Source organism: Sander lucioperca, chromosome 11 (genome assembly GCF_008315115.2).
Source record: "Sander lucioperca isolate FBNREF2018 chromosome 11, SLUC_FBN_1.2, whole genome shotgun sequence".
NCBI lineage: Eukaryota > Metazoa > Chordata > Actinopteri > Perciformes > Percidae > Sander > Sander lucioperca.
In genome coordinates, this window is record NC_050183.1 from 11,575,622 (window position 1) to 11,593,981 (window position 18,360).

At 39.9% G+C, this 18,360-nt stretch overlaps 1 protein-coding gene and 1 long non-coding RNA gene across 2 annotated transcripts in view; one reads left to right on the top strand and one right to left on the bottom strand.

Annotated features, from left to right (window-relative positions):
* Window positions 1–18,360, bottom strand: part of anos1b (anosmin 1b) — a 46,503-nt gene that overhangs the window by 23,211 nt on the left and 4,932 nt on the right. The window contains exon 2 of the mRNA XM_031313895.2: window positions 12,282–12,329. Within this exon, the coding sequence (XP_031169755.1) occupies window positions 12,282–12,329 (48 nt within the window). The remainder of the gene's footprint in view (window positions 1–12,281; window positions 12,330–18,360) is intronic.
* Window positions 385–16,253, top strand: LOC118496311. Its single transcript, XR_004898861.1, has 3 exons — window positions 385–527; window positions 12,177–12,183; window positions 16,243–16,253. It is a non-coding gene; the product is annotated as an uncharacterized LOC118496311 (long non-coding RNA).

Here is an 18,360-nt window from a genome sequence, read left to right on the forward strand (position 1 = left end):
TGTCCTGACTCCCTGAATATGCAGAGACGTCGTCTCGCTCCGCCTCTCTGCTGAGGCCCGTTCATGTAACAGCATCAGTTAAACTTTATTTCACACTATGATGGTGACATTTGCAACAATTTGCGGTTCACATGCATGCCGAACTGTCTGTCTGTTACTCTACATCACGGACAATTTATCTATCAATATTTCAAAATAGAAAACATTACACTTCATAATGGTTTGTATTCATAACACTATTGTATTATTGTACAAATTAGCTACAACAGTAATAGCAGTTACCTTAAGTCACTCCTACATTTTTCAACTGAGGAGCAAAACATGCTCCTTGGGAAAAAGATACGGTTGTGCCCTGTTCATACTAATCAAATGAGCCTGACTTTGTTGTTAAGTGTAGTCAGATGTGAAAGCCCCCTTTCCTTACTGCATTATACCATTACATTTAAAATGTTGAATTGTTACCTGCAGAATTGTGTATACAAATATTTGCAGTACAATTAATATAAGAAGTCTGCACCTCTTTCCACGTGTGCAAACCCCACCCCGGGTCAGTTACCACCACAAATAGAATCTAATTATGTGGGGAACACTAAATACCAAATATTGCTCTTCTTGTGCTTTATTTACAAAAGATATAGTCCCCCACTGCAACGTGACTATTCAACCTGAAACTGTACTTTTTTCACACCCTGCAGTCAGCATACCCCTGACAGTGCAGGTGTACACAGATGTTATCTATTTTGTTATTATTATTATGTTACTTTTACAGACTAGTTGTGGTTAAAGTTAAAGACAACTTTCAAACTTTATTGTCCCGACAATAAAGTTGTATTTTATTGTATTGTACAGTGGTGGAAAATAAATAAGTAAATCTCCAGTACATTTCATTTTACACTATAGTTATTACTTTTTCCTCACCACATTTCAGAGGGAAATGCTGTACTTTCTACTCCACATGTATGTATGTAGTAGTAGTAGTAGTAGTAGTAGTTAAAATTAGCTCTTCCTTGAACCTGCCTCCAACATTTAAATGCTGCACACATGTTAATGCAACAGCAATAACAATTCAATAATATATAATTTAACACTGACAGGGGCCATTCTGCATAAGAGTTACTTTAACGTGTGATACTTTATATATATTTTGCCAGTAATAGTCCTATACTATAATAATCTCTACTGTTACTAATGCTGAATGCAAAAGGTTTACATGCAACAGAGTATTTTACTTGTATTACTAAAGTAATGAATGTGGGTTATGTATTATTTTACTCTCAGTAGTGAGAGAAAGGCGAGACAGAGAGAGAGCGAAGGGAGAAAGGGAGGGTCGACGCAAATGGATTTAAGCTGAAAACACTCGAGGTATGTACGTGGTACACACCTTACACTCTCAAATATCACTTGGATATTGTAAATCACTGAAAAGTACATGCACCGTATTTGTGTAAGTGGAGCTGAGAGACGAACACTTTTGGCCTTGAAGGCGACATGATGAGTTATGTGTGTGTGAGAGAGAGCAGTAGACAAAGCAGAGGTCAGAGGTCAGGGGTGTTACTGTTTAACACACCAACACACTGTAACAACAGAGCCTAGATTAATGACTGTGTATGTGTCCGTATGTGTGCACAGTTTGCATAGTGAGCTCCTCAGATATCTGTATAATAATTAATCACACACACACACACACACACACACACACACACACACAGACAAACAGACACACACACACACACTCACACACACACACACACACACACCTAGTCTCTCGGCCCTGCTTTGGCCTCTCCTGCTGTTTTATGGCCTCACCTGCCACGATAGAGGGATGACAGCCACACTCAGAGAGAGGGAGGAGAGGAAATGGGAGAGGGAGGGGAGGAGAGATGTGGTTTCAGAGTGGATGGGGTGAGTGTCAGTTGAAAAGGAGAGAAGAGATGAAAGACAAATTGTGAAACAGGTCCAGAGGAAAGGGAAAGAAAGAGAGAGAGAGACAAAGACAGCCACAGACCAGATGTGCTCATTCTCCATACACCATGACCAGTTCACTGTGTGCAATGTGAAAAACCATTTATGTTCATTTATGTGTTCAGTTGTTCAGAGTCTTCTCATATTTTTTTCCCATAAAGTACATATGTGTAGTATTTAGGATTAGGTACCATTTAACTTCTTTCACTACTCCTTTAGTTTTAGTGTCAAAATCATCAACAGTGTCAACATCAAGACTTTTTTTTTTTTTTTTGCAATTATGTTTTCAATCCCTTAAATTGACAAATATAAACATGTTTTCGACAAAACCCTTTATCTCAAATGACACGCTCAAATGTTAATTGTTGTACAACTGGAAACTAAATATTAAAATTGTAGATACAGACACATTTCAGTCTGCACCAAGAAAGTATTATGGTACAATACCAAGCCCTCGTAGGATCTTTATACATCTTTCTATCAGTGTGAATGACAAGAAAAAGAGTTGTAAAATTGTAGCTCTGACGGGATGCCACAATCCCACGGTACTGGTATGACCAATTATCTCTTAAAGTTGAGACCAAATTTCAGATAAATCTTGTTGCTGAAAAAAAAGGTTATTTCTTCTTCTGCAAAATATTCTCTTATTCTTAAACACAAAAAATAACTTAAAAGTTATTTTTCCATCAGCTTTTCTTATCTTCCACCAGCAGCTATTTTGAGAACCTGAAAGCTCTGTTTGAAGTGAAAAATAGCATCCTCATCATGTTTTCTCCTGCAAAGCAATCCAGCAGATTTCCTGCGAAATCTGACGTGGTGGCCCACATTGTCACATGCTGTTCAGTGGTGGATGCAGTCCCAGTGATGTCACATACTGACTTCAGGTTAAAGGTGTAGTGAGAGAAGTAGAGGGCCACCCAAACAACAAACTGACAGGAGTGTAATTGTAAGGAAACAATAATAGTAACTTTAGGCTAGTAGTCTGCGACTACTGTCTGTGACTAATACTGATGAAATATCTAATTGCAACTTTTCTCAACCAATGTTGTGAGTGTTATTGAAATCACAGTCTGTTTAGTATCTATGTGAAATGTGGTTTTGAGAAAACGTGAAAGAAAAACTTACAATACGTGTTTCTAAATACTTAAGATTACGAAAAAAAAGTACATGCAGACGTTTAATAACTCGGTGTGAATATAAATCTAAATTTTGCTTTTTCATGTATGCCTTCCTCATTTCACATCATCAGGCTTAAGTTAGTCAATGATGATCAAACTATTGCGGCACAATTAATTCACAAGTGTTGATTTATTGATGTCACAGTGCTACATTCAGTAGTAACCACATTTATATGCTAAATAAGATTCTACAGAACATTACTGAGGGCAAGAACACACTTTTATATTTTGAATTTGCAAACACGCATACAAGTATACACACATGAATACACACACTTCAGGCTTTGTGGTACGTGAGTGAAAAGTAGCGGAACAAATTCCACAAATCCCTTTGAAAAGCATGTTATACTTTTGCCAGACCTTTGGAAAAACATGTACAACAACCAGAGCTAACTTAAATCAGCAGCTTGCGGGAGGAGAGGAAAGGCTAGAGAAATAGAGATTGGGAGGATAGTCAAAAAGACAAATGCTTCGAGATAGTTTGGTGGTTAACTTCCTCACCTTTCAAACCCACAATAACCTCAGACGAAATCCTGCCAGAGCTTTCTCTCTCTATGTTTCCCCTAATCATTTTCTCTCTGTGCTTTCTCTCTGTCTAAAATAAGATTGCTAGACTGACTGCTCTGTTTGGACGGAGAAAGGAAGGAAGTATGGACAATTAAGAAACTGACGTGTTGATGGCAGGTGGCGGTCAAAATACTCGACCTACAAGACATTTTGCTGCTTTGTTAACTTTCTAAAAGGCCAAAATATCAGGGTCAGATTTGAAAATCTCATGTATTCCTTTAAATGCCCTCCGAGCATAAGCTTGCATTTCTAACAATATTTTGACAGAATTTGCACTTAAAGTAAATGTTACATATCTCAACCAGACATCTTAATAAACTACTGGACAAGTCTGAACAGCAGAGGGAATGGAAATGACTGTGGGAAAAGGAGAAGAAAGACACAGAATTAAGATTGTTATGCAAGCTTATACAATCTAGCAAGCTGTTGTTTGCAGCTGTTGTACTGGGTTGAGTTGTACTTTAAAATCTAAGGAGGAGAGTGAGATGGGAGCATCGAGCTGGCAGACAGGGATGACTGCCTGACTGTTGAAACCCTGTCCAACATATTCCTCTTCAATTATTTCCTGCGGCCTCTTTCGATTATAACATTGTGAGTGCCGATTTCATTTTAATCCAACACTTGATTTGAATACGAAGCAATTGAGGCGAGATTCAGCACCTTCAAGTGTGTGGTAAAACAGTGGACAGCCCCCACTGGAACAAATTTCTGCCCTAAATAAAGCAGTTCAAATATGTTGGGATCTTGTTCATAAGTGAGGGTATGATGGAATGTGTGTGTTTAAAGGTGGATTGGTGCCCACACTATTAGTGTTAGGTGTTGCATCGGACTGTTGTGGTGAAGGTGGAACGAAGCCTGAAGACAAAGCTCTCAATTTACCCGCCGGTATATGTTCCAACCCTCACCTACATACATGAACTCTGAGTTCAGACAGAAAGAATGACATTGTGGATACAAGCAGCTGAAGGAAGTTTTCTTTACAGCTTGTCTGGCCTCATGGTGCGTTCAGTTTTGTACTCTGAAGTCGGAATTTCCGAGTTCCAAGTCGGAAATTTTAAGTGGAACGCCCCCTGAAGTCGGATTTCTGTCCTGAAAAGTCGGTGAACCCCACAGTACCCCGAGCAAAGCCAGCCTCAAAATCCAACATGGCTACTCCATGCATCAACAGTAGTGAAAGCTGTAGTAATAGTTTAATAGCACTTCTGTATTATTTGTGTGTCATTAAACCAGTCATACACACAGTACTGTCCAACTTCTATCTGTCGACATGTTGCTACGGTGTTTGAATGCTTAAAATACAGTGTAATGCGGTGTTCATCAACTGGTAATGCTAACAATGGTTAACCTGGCTAGCGCAAACATTCTGACTTGTTGTACTGGAACGCGATCATTCCCAGCTCCGGCTTTCGATTTCCAAGGTCAATCTACCTATGGATATACACCAAGCATGTGTGACTCGGAGGAAACCCTTAAAGAATCCAGGAAAGACGATGGAGGGACTACACACACATGCATAAGGCAGTCCTTCCAGAGTTTTTTTGTGATTGTTGAGGGCAAAAATCCTTGATTATGCGGCACGTTTTCTTAAAAAATGCAATGGAATATGCAGGATATTTATGCAATTTTATGGGATGAAATTGCGGGAACTTGCAAAAACTGTGGTTTCATCATGGCTTCATCGCGGGGTTTGCCGCTTTTCGATGATGTTCACGTTGCGTAATTACGTCACTTCATGACGTTCCCATGGCAACAGGGGAAAATGGCTGCTAAGATATATGTGACTTTTTTGCAAAGAAAATGCGGGGATTATAAAATCATGCAAGCCCCGCATATTTTGCACGGAAATCGGCAATTTATGCGGCGAAAATGCGGCGTATTTGAAAAAATGCGGCCCCCGCATAAATATGCGGACTTTGGCTGATTATGCATTGAATTATGCGATCGCATAATCGCGTTTTTCTGGAGGGACTGATAAGGCTAAAGCGTGATTTATGGTTCTGTGGAGGCTCTACACAGAGCTTTCGCCGTAGCCTACGTAAGTGGCCTACGTGTGTTGGTGTGTTGTGTGTGTTGGTGTGTCCATCGATCTCTTTAAGAAAATAGCAGGGCCGGCATGTGTGTGTGCCTGGGCGAGTGAGAGAGTGATAGTGATTAGCTTCAGAGCGAGTGCCGACACTAGAGGCATAGTGAGAGAAACGGGCCGGGATATATACAACTGTGTGGCAGCTTGTCCTATCGCCTCACGCTGCAGTAGCTGCTTCTGCTGTTCACTCGCTTTTTGATTCTTCTTTACCAGTAGTCTCTTCCGGCAATAGATGTTGTGCTCTGTGCGTGATCTTGCGGGATCTCGCGCGGTAGCAGCCGACAGGAGTATCCATCAGGCAAGTGTTATTTAAATATACTTCTGGTGTAGTTACAAACTTTCTAATGCCTCGTTTTATAAGTAAAAAAACTATTTGTACTACTGTAGAAGTTTGGTATCATTCCGGGCATTATTAGTGGGGTAATTTACGAGATACAAACATGGATCCATTAGCGCCTGCACTAAGATAACGCTAACTCGACCAACGTTATCACAAGGGAAAAAAGCTTATGGGGGGTTGTTTGGCTCGAGGTCAAGGTGCAAAGTAGACTCGTGAGACCGTCCTGATCTCGCGAGTTCCAGTTTTCCACTCGCAGATCAGTCTGGCATCTTGAGACAGAGAAAATTTGGAGCCGTTCGCCAAACGACCGACCAATCAGCGTTGGTTTTGAGGCGGGTTTAGGTGTGACGCAACGAGAAGCGACTGTTAAGTCTAAACAACATGGCAGCTTCCACGGATGAGATGAGCGTAGCTATCGCGCAAGTTTTATCCGAATTAGAAAGTATTCCTTCATTGAAAAAAGAGCAAAAAACGGCACTGGAGGCTTTTCTCGGAGGAAAAGATGTTTTTGCTCTTCTCCCGACTGGTTTCGGCAAGAGTTTGATATATCGTTGATCTGATTGGTTGATTTGGCCCATCTATCACCAACATAGGTGGTGATAGACAGATGGTTTATCCAATCAGCTAACCAGTATTTTCGCCCCTTCCCAAAAGTTCTCCAACGGAAAGTGGATGGATATGCCGAGCAAATGCGAAGCAATCCATCTGGCGGAGTCAGGTTATGTGCAAAGCCTCCTAGGGTGAAATTACTCCGAACCATCACTTTAATACTACAATTAGAGTTCTAACTCTAAATTTGAAATCTACCAAAGCTAAGCTAACACAGCGATAATACAGCCATAACTATTCCAACTGGTATGACAAGTTATGTGAACCTCTTAATAGCAAGTAATGAGGAATGAATAAGAGAGATTATGATAAGAGAAAGAGAAACAGTGACTTGATAGCTCTGTTCTTTGTTCTGTATCAGACCTGTTTGCTAGTGGACATTCTGCTGCCTCACACACCTGGTACACATTACTACGTCTACTTTGCATGTGTGTGTGAGAAAGAGAGAAAGAAAGAGATAAAAAAGGAGATGGACTGATGGACAGATGGAGGAGTTGAGTGAGGGCTGTAGTTCATTTTTAGTGAACTCCCATGTGTGTTTCCACGAATGAGAGTCTGATGATGTGACACAAACCATATGAGTTGGGGCAACATCTGCCTGGTGCGTGTTTGTGTCTTCAATAGAGAAATCCTGGGCCGTATGTAACAAAGGAACAGATAAAGCACAACATTCAATGAGACAATGCTTACCTTTACCTTTGTCTCTTTCTCTTATCCTAGCATATTAAGGGATTCACTAGATGTATACCTTTAGACCATTTTTATCCTTTTTTATTATAAATGTTTAACATTATTTATGTATAAATGACAATGTCATGCAATCAATGATTTGATATAGTGGGTCTATATATGGAAGACTAATAATACATGTCCTACGGATGCACTTTACAGTCCCCTATAAAGTTTGTTTTTGAACAAATGCTCCTGGTACTCTGAGAGTAAACATTATTTAAGAACATGCCATGAAATTGCTAAAGAAATTATTCAAATAGCTTGCTGTTTGTAATTGTTTTGTGCCATTTCCAGTGTGAAAAAAAAATGGATCATTGCAAGCTTTCAGCCTCCTAAGTGAAACATACATGGGAAATTAAATTAATCCTTTAGCTTCCCAGTGCACCACTTTGTGTGTGTGGGTGTGTGACTGTGAGCGATTAGACTGACTATGTGTTACACGTCTTAAACCTCAGTGAGAACAACCTCATTCAGCACTGCTCCAAGTCTGGGTAAGGAACCAAAAAGGAGTTAAAGGAAAAGTAAAACCAGTCCCCAAATTATTCTGTAAAAATCTCTGTCAAAAGTTATTCAGTATGTTACACTGCCAAAAGGCTTTATGAGATCTGCAGTGGAATGTAGGTTGAGACCAAGTCACATTTTGTTAAATTTGCTTTATTAATAACCCTAAAATTGGGTTTATAAAGATAAGTGGCTCAGTGGAGAAAACGTCTGAAAATCAATCTGTGCAGAGGAGTGTTTTCCTCCAACAGATAAACACTTCCTCCCCTCTGACTCTCTCCTTCTCTTTTTCTCTCTGCGTATGAGTATGAGTATTGCACCTTAAAAACAGTGTCCTTAGCACTGATGAACAAAAAACATGAAGTACTGAAAACTAGCATTTAATATCTGGTCAGATTTATTTATTCTTTACTCAGATTATAGTTAAATTTGAATAAAAATTTTGCCAGTCTCTGACTGTATTTTATACAAGCAAAGCTCTTTTCTGGCTACTTGTGATTAGGCAACAATTAATATTTGAGAGCTTTGGCTTCAGTTTATATTTCTTTTTTTAAAACATATTTTATTGAGATCAGAATCAAGTTTTGAAAATAGACATTTTGTACAGATTAGATTTTAAACAGAAAAAGACACAAAAGACAAAATGACAGAGCACAACAAATTATACATAAAAGGTAAAGAAAAAAAGAATAAATAAATAAAATAAGGCACACAACTCACCCACCCACCCCACCCTGGCTTAGTTGGAATCATATGCATACATACTTTACAAAATATAACAGAACTTAGTCAGGTATAATGTTTACAATGTTCACCATTCTACATTGCTAACATTTGCTAATTAGCACTCAACACAAAGTACAGCTGAGGCTGATGTGAATGTCATTAGTTTTGCAGGGATTTCGGCATAAAGAAAAGATTTGGACAGATTGATATTTTGGCCTGTTGATGGATGATGATGAAAGGTCGGCACACTAAAGTTATTAATTCATGTTCCGGAGTGGAACATGAATGTCTGTACAAAATGTGATAGCAATCCATTTAATGGTTGTTGAGATATTTCAGATGGGCCAAAGTGGTGGACCAACGAACTGACATCGCCATCCCCAGAGCCGATAGCGTAACTAAAATATTTTAAACAATAATCTGGTCTGTCTCTCTGCAGTTCATTTTAAGCTGTTGTCGGGATCTGTAGTTTACCTTTTTATATCAAAAAGTTACTAGAACGGGCGCCTGGGTAGCTCACCTGGTAGAGCAGGTGCCCATATATAGAGGTTTACTCCTTGATGCAACGGCCGCGGGTTTGACTCTGTCCTGCGGCCCTTTGCTGCATGTCATTCCCCCTCTCTCTCCCATTTTCATGTCTTCAGCTCTCCTATATAAATAAAGGCCTTAAATGCCCAAAAAATAATCTTAAATTTTTTTTTACTAGAACAAATGAAGAATTAATAGAATAGAGTAGAATGGAAACCTGGGAATATTATGTATGTATTATGTTTCTGTTATATTTATGTTAGCCTAATGAAACAAAAATAAAGTGGACTGTGCTTATTGTGTAATGCTCCCAAGGTGCATAATCAATAAAAACAAATAGCAAGCCTAAAATATCTCCCACATATCCTGTTAACAAATATACACACCTTGGGAGCATTAAACAGTGTTGGACTTCCTCTGCTTCATAATTCATTATTTTGATTAATCTTGGCAATTATGCCTGAGGACTGGGATAGATGCTTTTCTGTTCTAATTTATTTTTGTTGGCCTACCCTGGTGACTTTTACAAATTGGGCTGCGTCCACTTTCAACAGACTGTAAAACGGTAAGAATTAATAACTCTGCAATTCAAACAAGCTAGAAGAGACACTGTGCATGTCTGTGCAGTATCAGCCTGTCTAAAAGGAAAATTGTGGTTTACACAGAGTCAGCCCCCACTGGCCAGTTTCAGAGACTGTTATTGGACGTTGGTTGCCACACTGGTATTCACACATGTACAACAGCAAGACATAAAGCCAAGGTAATAAAGTTTAGATGTGGTATTAAACTAGAAAATATTTTCTGTTCTCATTCTCTGTGTGTTTGTTGAACTCTAAACATCAGGAATAGAAACAAAGGAAGGGAGAGAAGGAAGGATATAGATAAGATTGGGGAAGGTCAAAGGAGCTGTGCATGTTTGAGGTGGTGAGGGGGGTTAGGAATAGCCGAAGGTTGAGGTCTGATGTTTTGTTCGTTGCGGTATCCACTGCAACGGTCTGTTAGTGGGAGTTTTGGAGGGGGGCATGCCCTTGTCTGTTGTTGACATTAACCCCAGCTGACCTAAACATACACACACTACTGATCTACGCGCTGTACAGAAGAAGAAAAAGCTCTTGCTCTCACGCCTGTTTCTTGCTTTTACTATGTCCAACTGTGCATTTGTAGCAAAGCTTGGAAATGTTGCAAGAAGTAAAATACGACTCAGATGCACTTTCAGCTGTGATGAAGTTTGTAGGTGTGAACCTTGAACGGAGAGTTCAGAATCATCAATAAGAAACCAGACAGAATATTTCAAGAAGTCATTAATATTGAGTAAGTTAAGGTCAGGAAGTAAAAGGTCATGGTGGACAGATATTTTGCAAACAATTTTTGGGCTGTGGCTTACACAACATCATTAATGCATAAAATAGTTTCTGATCTCACATACTTTGTTTAGTGATCAAACCTTTTATTTTCCATCTGTTTTTTTTCAATACTGAAGATATTTTTTCTGTTTTCATCTTTTAGCCTGTCTGATTTAAAACATGATGAATTGCATCAAAATATGGAGACCCCGTTTATGTCTTATCCACAAACTGTCTGCGTGTTTGATTTGGGACCAGCGGTCTAAATCACCCACAGTAATGTCCAAAAAGCTGTAACAAGCAGGAACTGCTGCAGAGTGGACAGACTGGCAGCTAAAAACGGCATGGAAACTCCTCTTGAATCAAACAATGAATTAGCACACGCGCGCACACACACACACACACACACACACACACACACACACACACACACACACACACACACACACACACACACACACACACACACATACATACACACACACACACACACAGTAAAGCCTCCTGGCAGGCAGTGTTAAGTGAATAAACAGTGGATAATTTTTGCTCCAGGGTGGATGGATAATGGGGATATAGGGGAGGACGTTATTTTAACTAAAAACACCACCTTTGCTATTACAGGAGTCGTGTGGTGGGTGTAAAGATTCCATACACAAGGGAAGCAAGAGAAAGACTCTCGGTCTCTGCCTCTCGAAGCAGAGTCTCTGGCTCTGCTTTTACTGTTGTTGTGTCAGCTTTGTTATATTCTATCAGGATACCTCGTTGTGTGTTATCATACTTATACTATATCCACTTACTTACTTAATACACCAGTGACAGTTAGATGGTAATGTAGCACAAAGCAAACATACTGTTGTTACGTTTTAATGTACCTTGCGCATTGATTTAAACTGTTGCACAGAAATTAGTTTGAGATGTGCCAGCTAGTCAGAAACACATATTTTCCATGGCCCCTTATACAATATGATGTCCCAAAAAAGCCATACCTGTGTTCTGTTTAATGTTCCACGACAGCCCTTTGGCCGGACTCATAATTTTAATCACTGAGTCAATGAAAAGAGATTAAAACATTTGAAATTAGATTTTTTTTTCCATTGCTGTTTTTGCCACCAGTACCTTCTTGTTGTCTGGTATTATGCTGTAGTTTTGGGAAAGTTTTGTTAAATCACTGGAGAAGAACTTGCCCCCTTCGTCATTGAATATTTTTGTTCATATTTAAAGACAAATTCTGTCCCTTCAAGATCAACAACTTATTTTATAGTTACCGTAAAACTTTGCCCTGTTTTTGCCCTTTTCACTGCCTACTCTACTGTTTTTTTGGCAGTGCTGCACCCGCTTCTTCTCAAGTGCAAGCAATGAGCTTCACTAGGTGTAACATGAAGATGGTTCTCCCCAACCCGTAGGAGTTGCTAGTGCAGCAAAAATGACAAAAACCCTCACAGGCTTACCACCCAACAACCCGAAGACGGCCAATTGTGTTTGATGGAATGAACTACCAAATCAGAGTTAATGTTGCCAGAAGTTTGACCCCTGGTCTTTACTCCTACATTGAAGACTCGGTTTTAGGGTTATGATTGGCTTAAAATCAGGGTTAGGGTTGGGGTTAGGCACAGAGTGATTAATGTTTGGGTAAGCCTTCAGGGAATTGAATGCAAGTCAGAAAAATATCTTTAGAAGTGAAGCAGTACAAGTTTGTGTGTATGAGTATTTACCTGCGCACAGCGTCTGTGGTTTTCACACCAAACCAGAACTTGGTCACTCTGGAAGAGACGGAGAGGATGAGGATTAAAACAAACAGAGAGAGAGAGAGAGAGAGAGAAATAAATCTTTCACAGACAAATCCTGTGTTTGACACATTCTGCCCACACTTGACCCATTCATGTGAGACTGCTGTCTAACATACAAGGAGACAGAAAGCTAAATATTGTTCATAAAAGGTCACCATATAACCAGAGCAAACCTGACATGCAGACAGACTCACACTCAACCTTTTTCTTATTTACATATTATCCTCAGGGTGCAAAATGACTTAACACACTGTGTTTGTGGTTGCTGAACCAGACAGAGACCGCGTCACTTGGTGAGATATATGTTTATGTGTGTGTGTGTGTGTGTGTGTGTGTGTGTGTGTGTGTGTGTGTGTGTATGTGTGTGTACAGTTGCTGCTAAGTGAGTCAAGACCACCAGTAAACATGGCTGCTATAACCACCGTGACAGAGGGAGACGTCATCTCATGACCACAGGGACAGAAATACAGATTAATCCAACCCCTCATCCTAAAGTCCTTTCAACTTTTCAAAATGTTCTTCCATCCAAGAAAAACTCTTTAAAATAAACTTGTAATCATCCATACTTGGTATTGAACGCACAAGGCCACGCAGACCTGCTTTTACCTGTTGATGTCTGAGCTACATGAGGTATTTTTTTGTCATTATTATTAGGTAATTGTGAAATGCCATAAACAAATAACAAACAACCAATTATCAAAATTGTTTTAAAATACATTATCTATCAATTGAGTAATTATTTAATCGACTATTATTTAAGCACTGCATCCCATAAAGCCTGTTGGTTTCACAGTGTGGATGTTACATTAAAACTTAACTTTATTTAAAGTTACGTTTTTATTAAATTTTTTAGGACATGTTGGATCACTTACTGTAAATAGTTTAATTGCAGACTCAAAACCCTATCAGCTGTTTTTAACTTGAATTGGTGAGATAGTCAGTCAGTGTGGCAAAACTGCTGCTCTTTGCTTTGTCATCATCAGCACAATCATGATGACATCATCCAACATCAAAACAACTATTACAATACGGGTGTGTGTGCAGTTGTGTATCTGTCTATTGTCATGTGTGTGTTCCTCCAGGGAGTATATGAGCCTCTAGTGTGTGTGTGTGTGTGTGTGTGTGTGTGTGGTTGTGTGTGTGTGCATGTGTGTGTGTGTGTGTGTGTGTGTGTGTGTGTGTGTGTGTGTGATAAGCCCTCTTAACGACTCCTAAACCATCTCCTTAGTGTGCTGTATTTAGCCTGAACTAAGCTTATCTCTTTACACACACACACACACACACACACACACACACTTTTCAGAGCTTCTCCTCTTTTAAGTAGCCTTTGTGCTGCTGGTATGATGAGGGTTAAGGGGTTAGAGCTGGGGTAACAGTGCAGAGGTTAAAGTTTAGAGATTAGGGGTTAAGGGCTTTCACGGTACAGAAGATATTGAATTGACTCATTCACTCTTAACATTCAAAACAAATGCATAATGACTATTATTGTAAAATACCTGCTAAAGGAACTAAATTGGACTTTGATGTATGAATATGAGGACTAATTATATTAACTTATAAGCCCTGTAAAGATGCTGCATGCAGCAGCTAAAAGAAGTTACTGTCACTAGAACAGCCGAGGATTTTTCCTGAAGTGAGGACATGATTAAGGCTGTGACATACTTTTAAAGAAGTGCTGGTCCGACAGTACAGTTAAAAGCTTCTTTCTGACTGTAGCATGGGGAAGGCTGCCTCTCGCAATTTTTGTAAATTTCTAAAACTGACAAACCATCAGTCATGCCTGCTTTCTGCAGAGACTGGCCATTGAGCATATGTGTGAAAATGGTCAGAGCTCCAAGTTCTCCACAAATTTTATTTGCCTCATTCCTCTCATACTCTTACCCTTGTCCACTGCTACAGCTGCTTACTGTTGCCTCGGTTGACCAGCTGTTGGCAGCAGTGAAGAGGTGGTTAGTTTTCCAGAGTGGAGAAATCAGGAGTGCAACCAAAATCAGGATCAAATTCTGAACAAAGACCGCAACAATTTCATTCAGAGTTTACAACGCTTAAACTGAAATTCTGTCTGTGAAATGGTTGTTGGACATAACCTTGGGAGAAATACAAAGGTATTTCTTGCCCATGCTAGTATGCCTTCAAGACTTAAATGAGTAATGATGGGGTGGACACCTCTGACTTAACAGTAATCTGTGCTAGTTGTTAAAGAGGGATAATGCTGAGGCTGCTGCTTAACCAGCCTCTATAGAGATCGATATGAGAGAGAGAGAAGAAGAAAGCAGCAGAGCATAAAAGTAATGGTTAAATCTCTGATGAACATATTAGGTAACAAGTCTCTGGGGAAGGATGGATGGAAAGAGGAATAGATGAGAGGAGAAACAGAGGAACGGCTGTCATGGTGTCACTACAGAGACAGACCTTCCTCCTCTGCCCACCTTTTCTCTCTTTCCTCCTGTCCTCGAGGCACTTTCTGACTACGCATAACTGATGCCGCCAAGGGGCTACTGAATGCATAAATAAATGGATGCAGGTAATATAGTAGCAGTGTAACTCAATACTTTAATGGAGGAGGTTGTTAGCTCTCTCAAACATTAAAACACGGTTGTGAATAACATCACTAATCTGTAGTTTTATTGACACCAAGTCTCCCTCTGCACTTTCACCATTTCCACTTCTGGATCCATTGGTATTTTTTTCAAAGACAAACTTTTGCAGACATTAAAACACACAACTGTAAATGGGTCGCATGTTCAGGACATAAACAGGTTTAAGAGAATGAAAACATTTGCAGGTTTAAGTGTTACATTTAAGCGTTACAAGCTTTGTTGGATATTCTACATATTCTGAGATCCAACAAAGCGTTGAATTTCATTCCTCACAAAACATTTGCAAATACAATGTTTTATAACATTTTGAAACCTACACCATATACATTTTAAGTTACTTGCTGGCAGTCTTCTTCTTCACTGCTTTTGTCGGGGCATTGCTGCTTTCTGTGGCGCTTAACCGCCACAGTGGAATAATGTGAAAACATTGGCAGGATTGTGTGTTTGCATTGTACAGACAAACAAAACGGGGATCCATTCATGAAAACATTGCTCATAGTGGTCAAAAACTCCACAGGGTACCTTTAAGTTCCATTAGTGCTGCAGAATTGGGATGCTGGGGGTGCAGCGGTGAAGCAAATTCCACCCTCAGATCCCCTTTCAGCATCAGTTTGTGAGGTTCTGTGAATTCTTTGTGATGGAGTGATATCATTTACTGATTTTATTACTTTGGATTCTGTTACACATTCCCCACATTTACCAGAATTTCCTTTAAAAGTTGCCAAATGTATGTACCTGGACTGGTGGGGTTAATATGTAAGGTGAAAGACCAATATGTGTATTGGTGAAAGAGTCTTACAGCTGCATTGCAATGTGGTCTAAGGTTGCTAGTAGAGAACAATGTTTCTAACTCTTTAAAAATATATATAGATATGTTCCTGTACGACTGCTGAACAGTGGAACAAAATGATAAAAAAAAAATGGAAACATTATACTATATGCTGTGGAATTAATTCAACAGACATATTGTGATTCTTGATTGCAATATTTCTCTGCTCCATCCTGGGTTGAACATTTGTACTCTAACAGAAGGATGGTTAATTCAACCAACCACCCTTCTGCCTTTCTTTTAGTAGAGTAAAAATTGTTACAGGAAAAGCATTCTCATTCTCTGCGTCTTTCATTTGTACCCAACTCTTCCTCTTAGTCTCTCCACATTGCTGTCAACTTCTGTAAAAAAGTCAGGAGAGGACTTAAAAATGACTGTGATGATATACTGTAGATGCTCCAGTCAAAGAACTGAGGACAGTTAAACATCTCCAGATTTTCACTGAGGAGATATAAAGCTGCTTTCCCCGTTGCTGGCCTCACATCTTCATCCCATATCTTAATCTTTTTCACGCTCTCTTTCTTTTTCTGTCTTCCTCGCCATAACATCCCCCTTTTTCTGTCACTCCTCATCAGCCACCTCTGCAACACACATTAATGCATGCATACATGGATTTACACGTACACACACTGATCACAAGTCAATTTCATGGGACATATTTGCTGTCAGAGCCAATCAAGGCAGTTGAGATGGGCCTGTGTGCCGTATGGCTATTAAACGGTGGTCAGAGTGGGGTTTCGTAGGGTCTCAGAGAGAGAGAGAGTGTGTGTGTGTGTGTGTGTGTGTGTGTGTGTGTGTGTGTCTGTATGCGGCAAAACAGCTGCACATGTTGAAAAAGTCAGGGGAGAGAAAGGGAGGATTGGAAGAAGGTGACAGGAAGAAGTGAAAAGAAGTTGGATGTGGAAGGCCGAGAGGAAATGGTAGGGAGGGAGGAAGTTGAAAAGAGCAGAGGGAGACAGACAAAAGAAGGTGAAAGATGAAAATAACTATTAGTTAATAGGAGCAGAGAGGAGACTGGAAAGGAGTAGTGGATACTAGTTGTGAAATAGGACGCAATAAATGTAGTTAGTTTCATCTGACTGGGGTTATTTTAATAACAAAAGGCCAATTCTTTAGTGCATTTTCATCCATAGTGGAAGAGCATTACTAAAATTTACAAATGCATTTATTGTGGCACTATACTTCTGGTTATGGATTACATGTAAGTTGTATGTGATGTATTTATTTACAAAAGTATATTTATTTATTTGCTAAACCCATATAAAGAACTACAAAACATTTCGGTCCAAAAGTTTTTGTGCATTTTATGGCTCATGCACCAAAAACACTGTTGCTCACAAGAAGCCTTGCATGAAAATTATCAAGAGAATTCCCCTCCAACCCAGTTTACGATGTATTACTTTGAACAAAAACGTGCATAAATCCCTGTTCATTTCAATTATGGATTTCCACATGGCCAACACTAAAAACACAGGGTTTTTAAAAAAAATGTTCTATCCTGGGATCTGCAAGAGAAATCTGTCTGAGCCTGAGACACGAGAGACCCGTCAGAACCAGAACTGACCCACGGAGTTAGAAACACTTGCACTAAAGGACTTTCACATGGCTCTGATGACTGCTGGATCCACAGTAATCCTTGTTGAAGAACAACAACCTGATATCACTGGATGCAACAGCAGGAAAGAGGTTGGGACACAAACACAGACACACACACACACACACACACACACACACACAGAAACATGTGCACGGTCAACATGCATGCGCACAGCTGCACACACCCTTCAGTGTTTGAAAGAGAGTGAGATATAAATCACACTTCTGCCAGATGCAGCGATAAAAAGTGAGTGTGTGTGTGTGTGTGTGTGTGTGTGTGTGTGTGTGTGTGTGTGTGTGTGTGTGTGTGTGAGAGAGAGACAAGGGCAGAAAGAGTATGTGCACATATTATGTGTGTGTGTGTGTGTGTGTGTGTGTGTGTGTGTGTGTGTGTGTGTGTGTGTGTTGTGGTCAGTGTTTGCGGTGAGGCGCAGTAGAAAGTCTTTTTAACATGAGGCATTAACTCTGCTAATCACACCCAGATGACCAGAAGCAAACGTGTGTGTTTTGTGTGAGTGTGTGTGTGGTAAATGCATCATGACTAACTTCCACTCAACAGAATATGAAGTTCTTCCAAAAAGGTCCATGTTGAGGTCTGAACATTCCCGACAGAAGCCCCTAATTAGCTTACGTGCGTGCGCCTGTGTGTGTGTTTCCGTGCACGTGTGTCAACGTTATGTGTTTGTGGTGCCCCACATCCTGTAAACAACAAGAGTCACAACAAAGTGGTTGTTATACGGTCCTGAACTTTGCATCATCCGACAATTACGTCGGCATCCGTCTTTCTGTTTCGGTTCACTTCCAACAGCAGCAACGATGAAACTCCATCGATAACTGAAATACTCTAAATGATCAAACTAAAAGGAAAAGTTCAACATTTTTGGAAACACGCTTATTCTCCTTCTTTCCGCCAGAAGCCAGCTAACTTAGCATAGCATAAAGACTGTAAACAGGGGAAAATCAGCGGAGACGTCGGGAA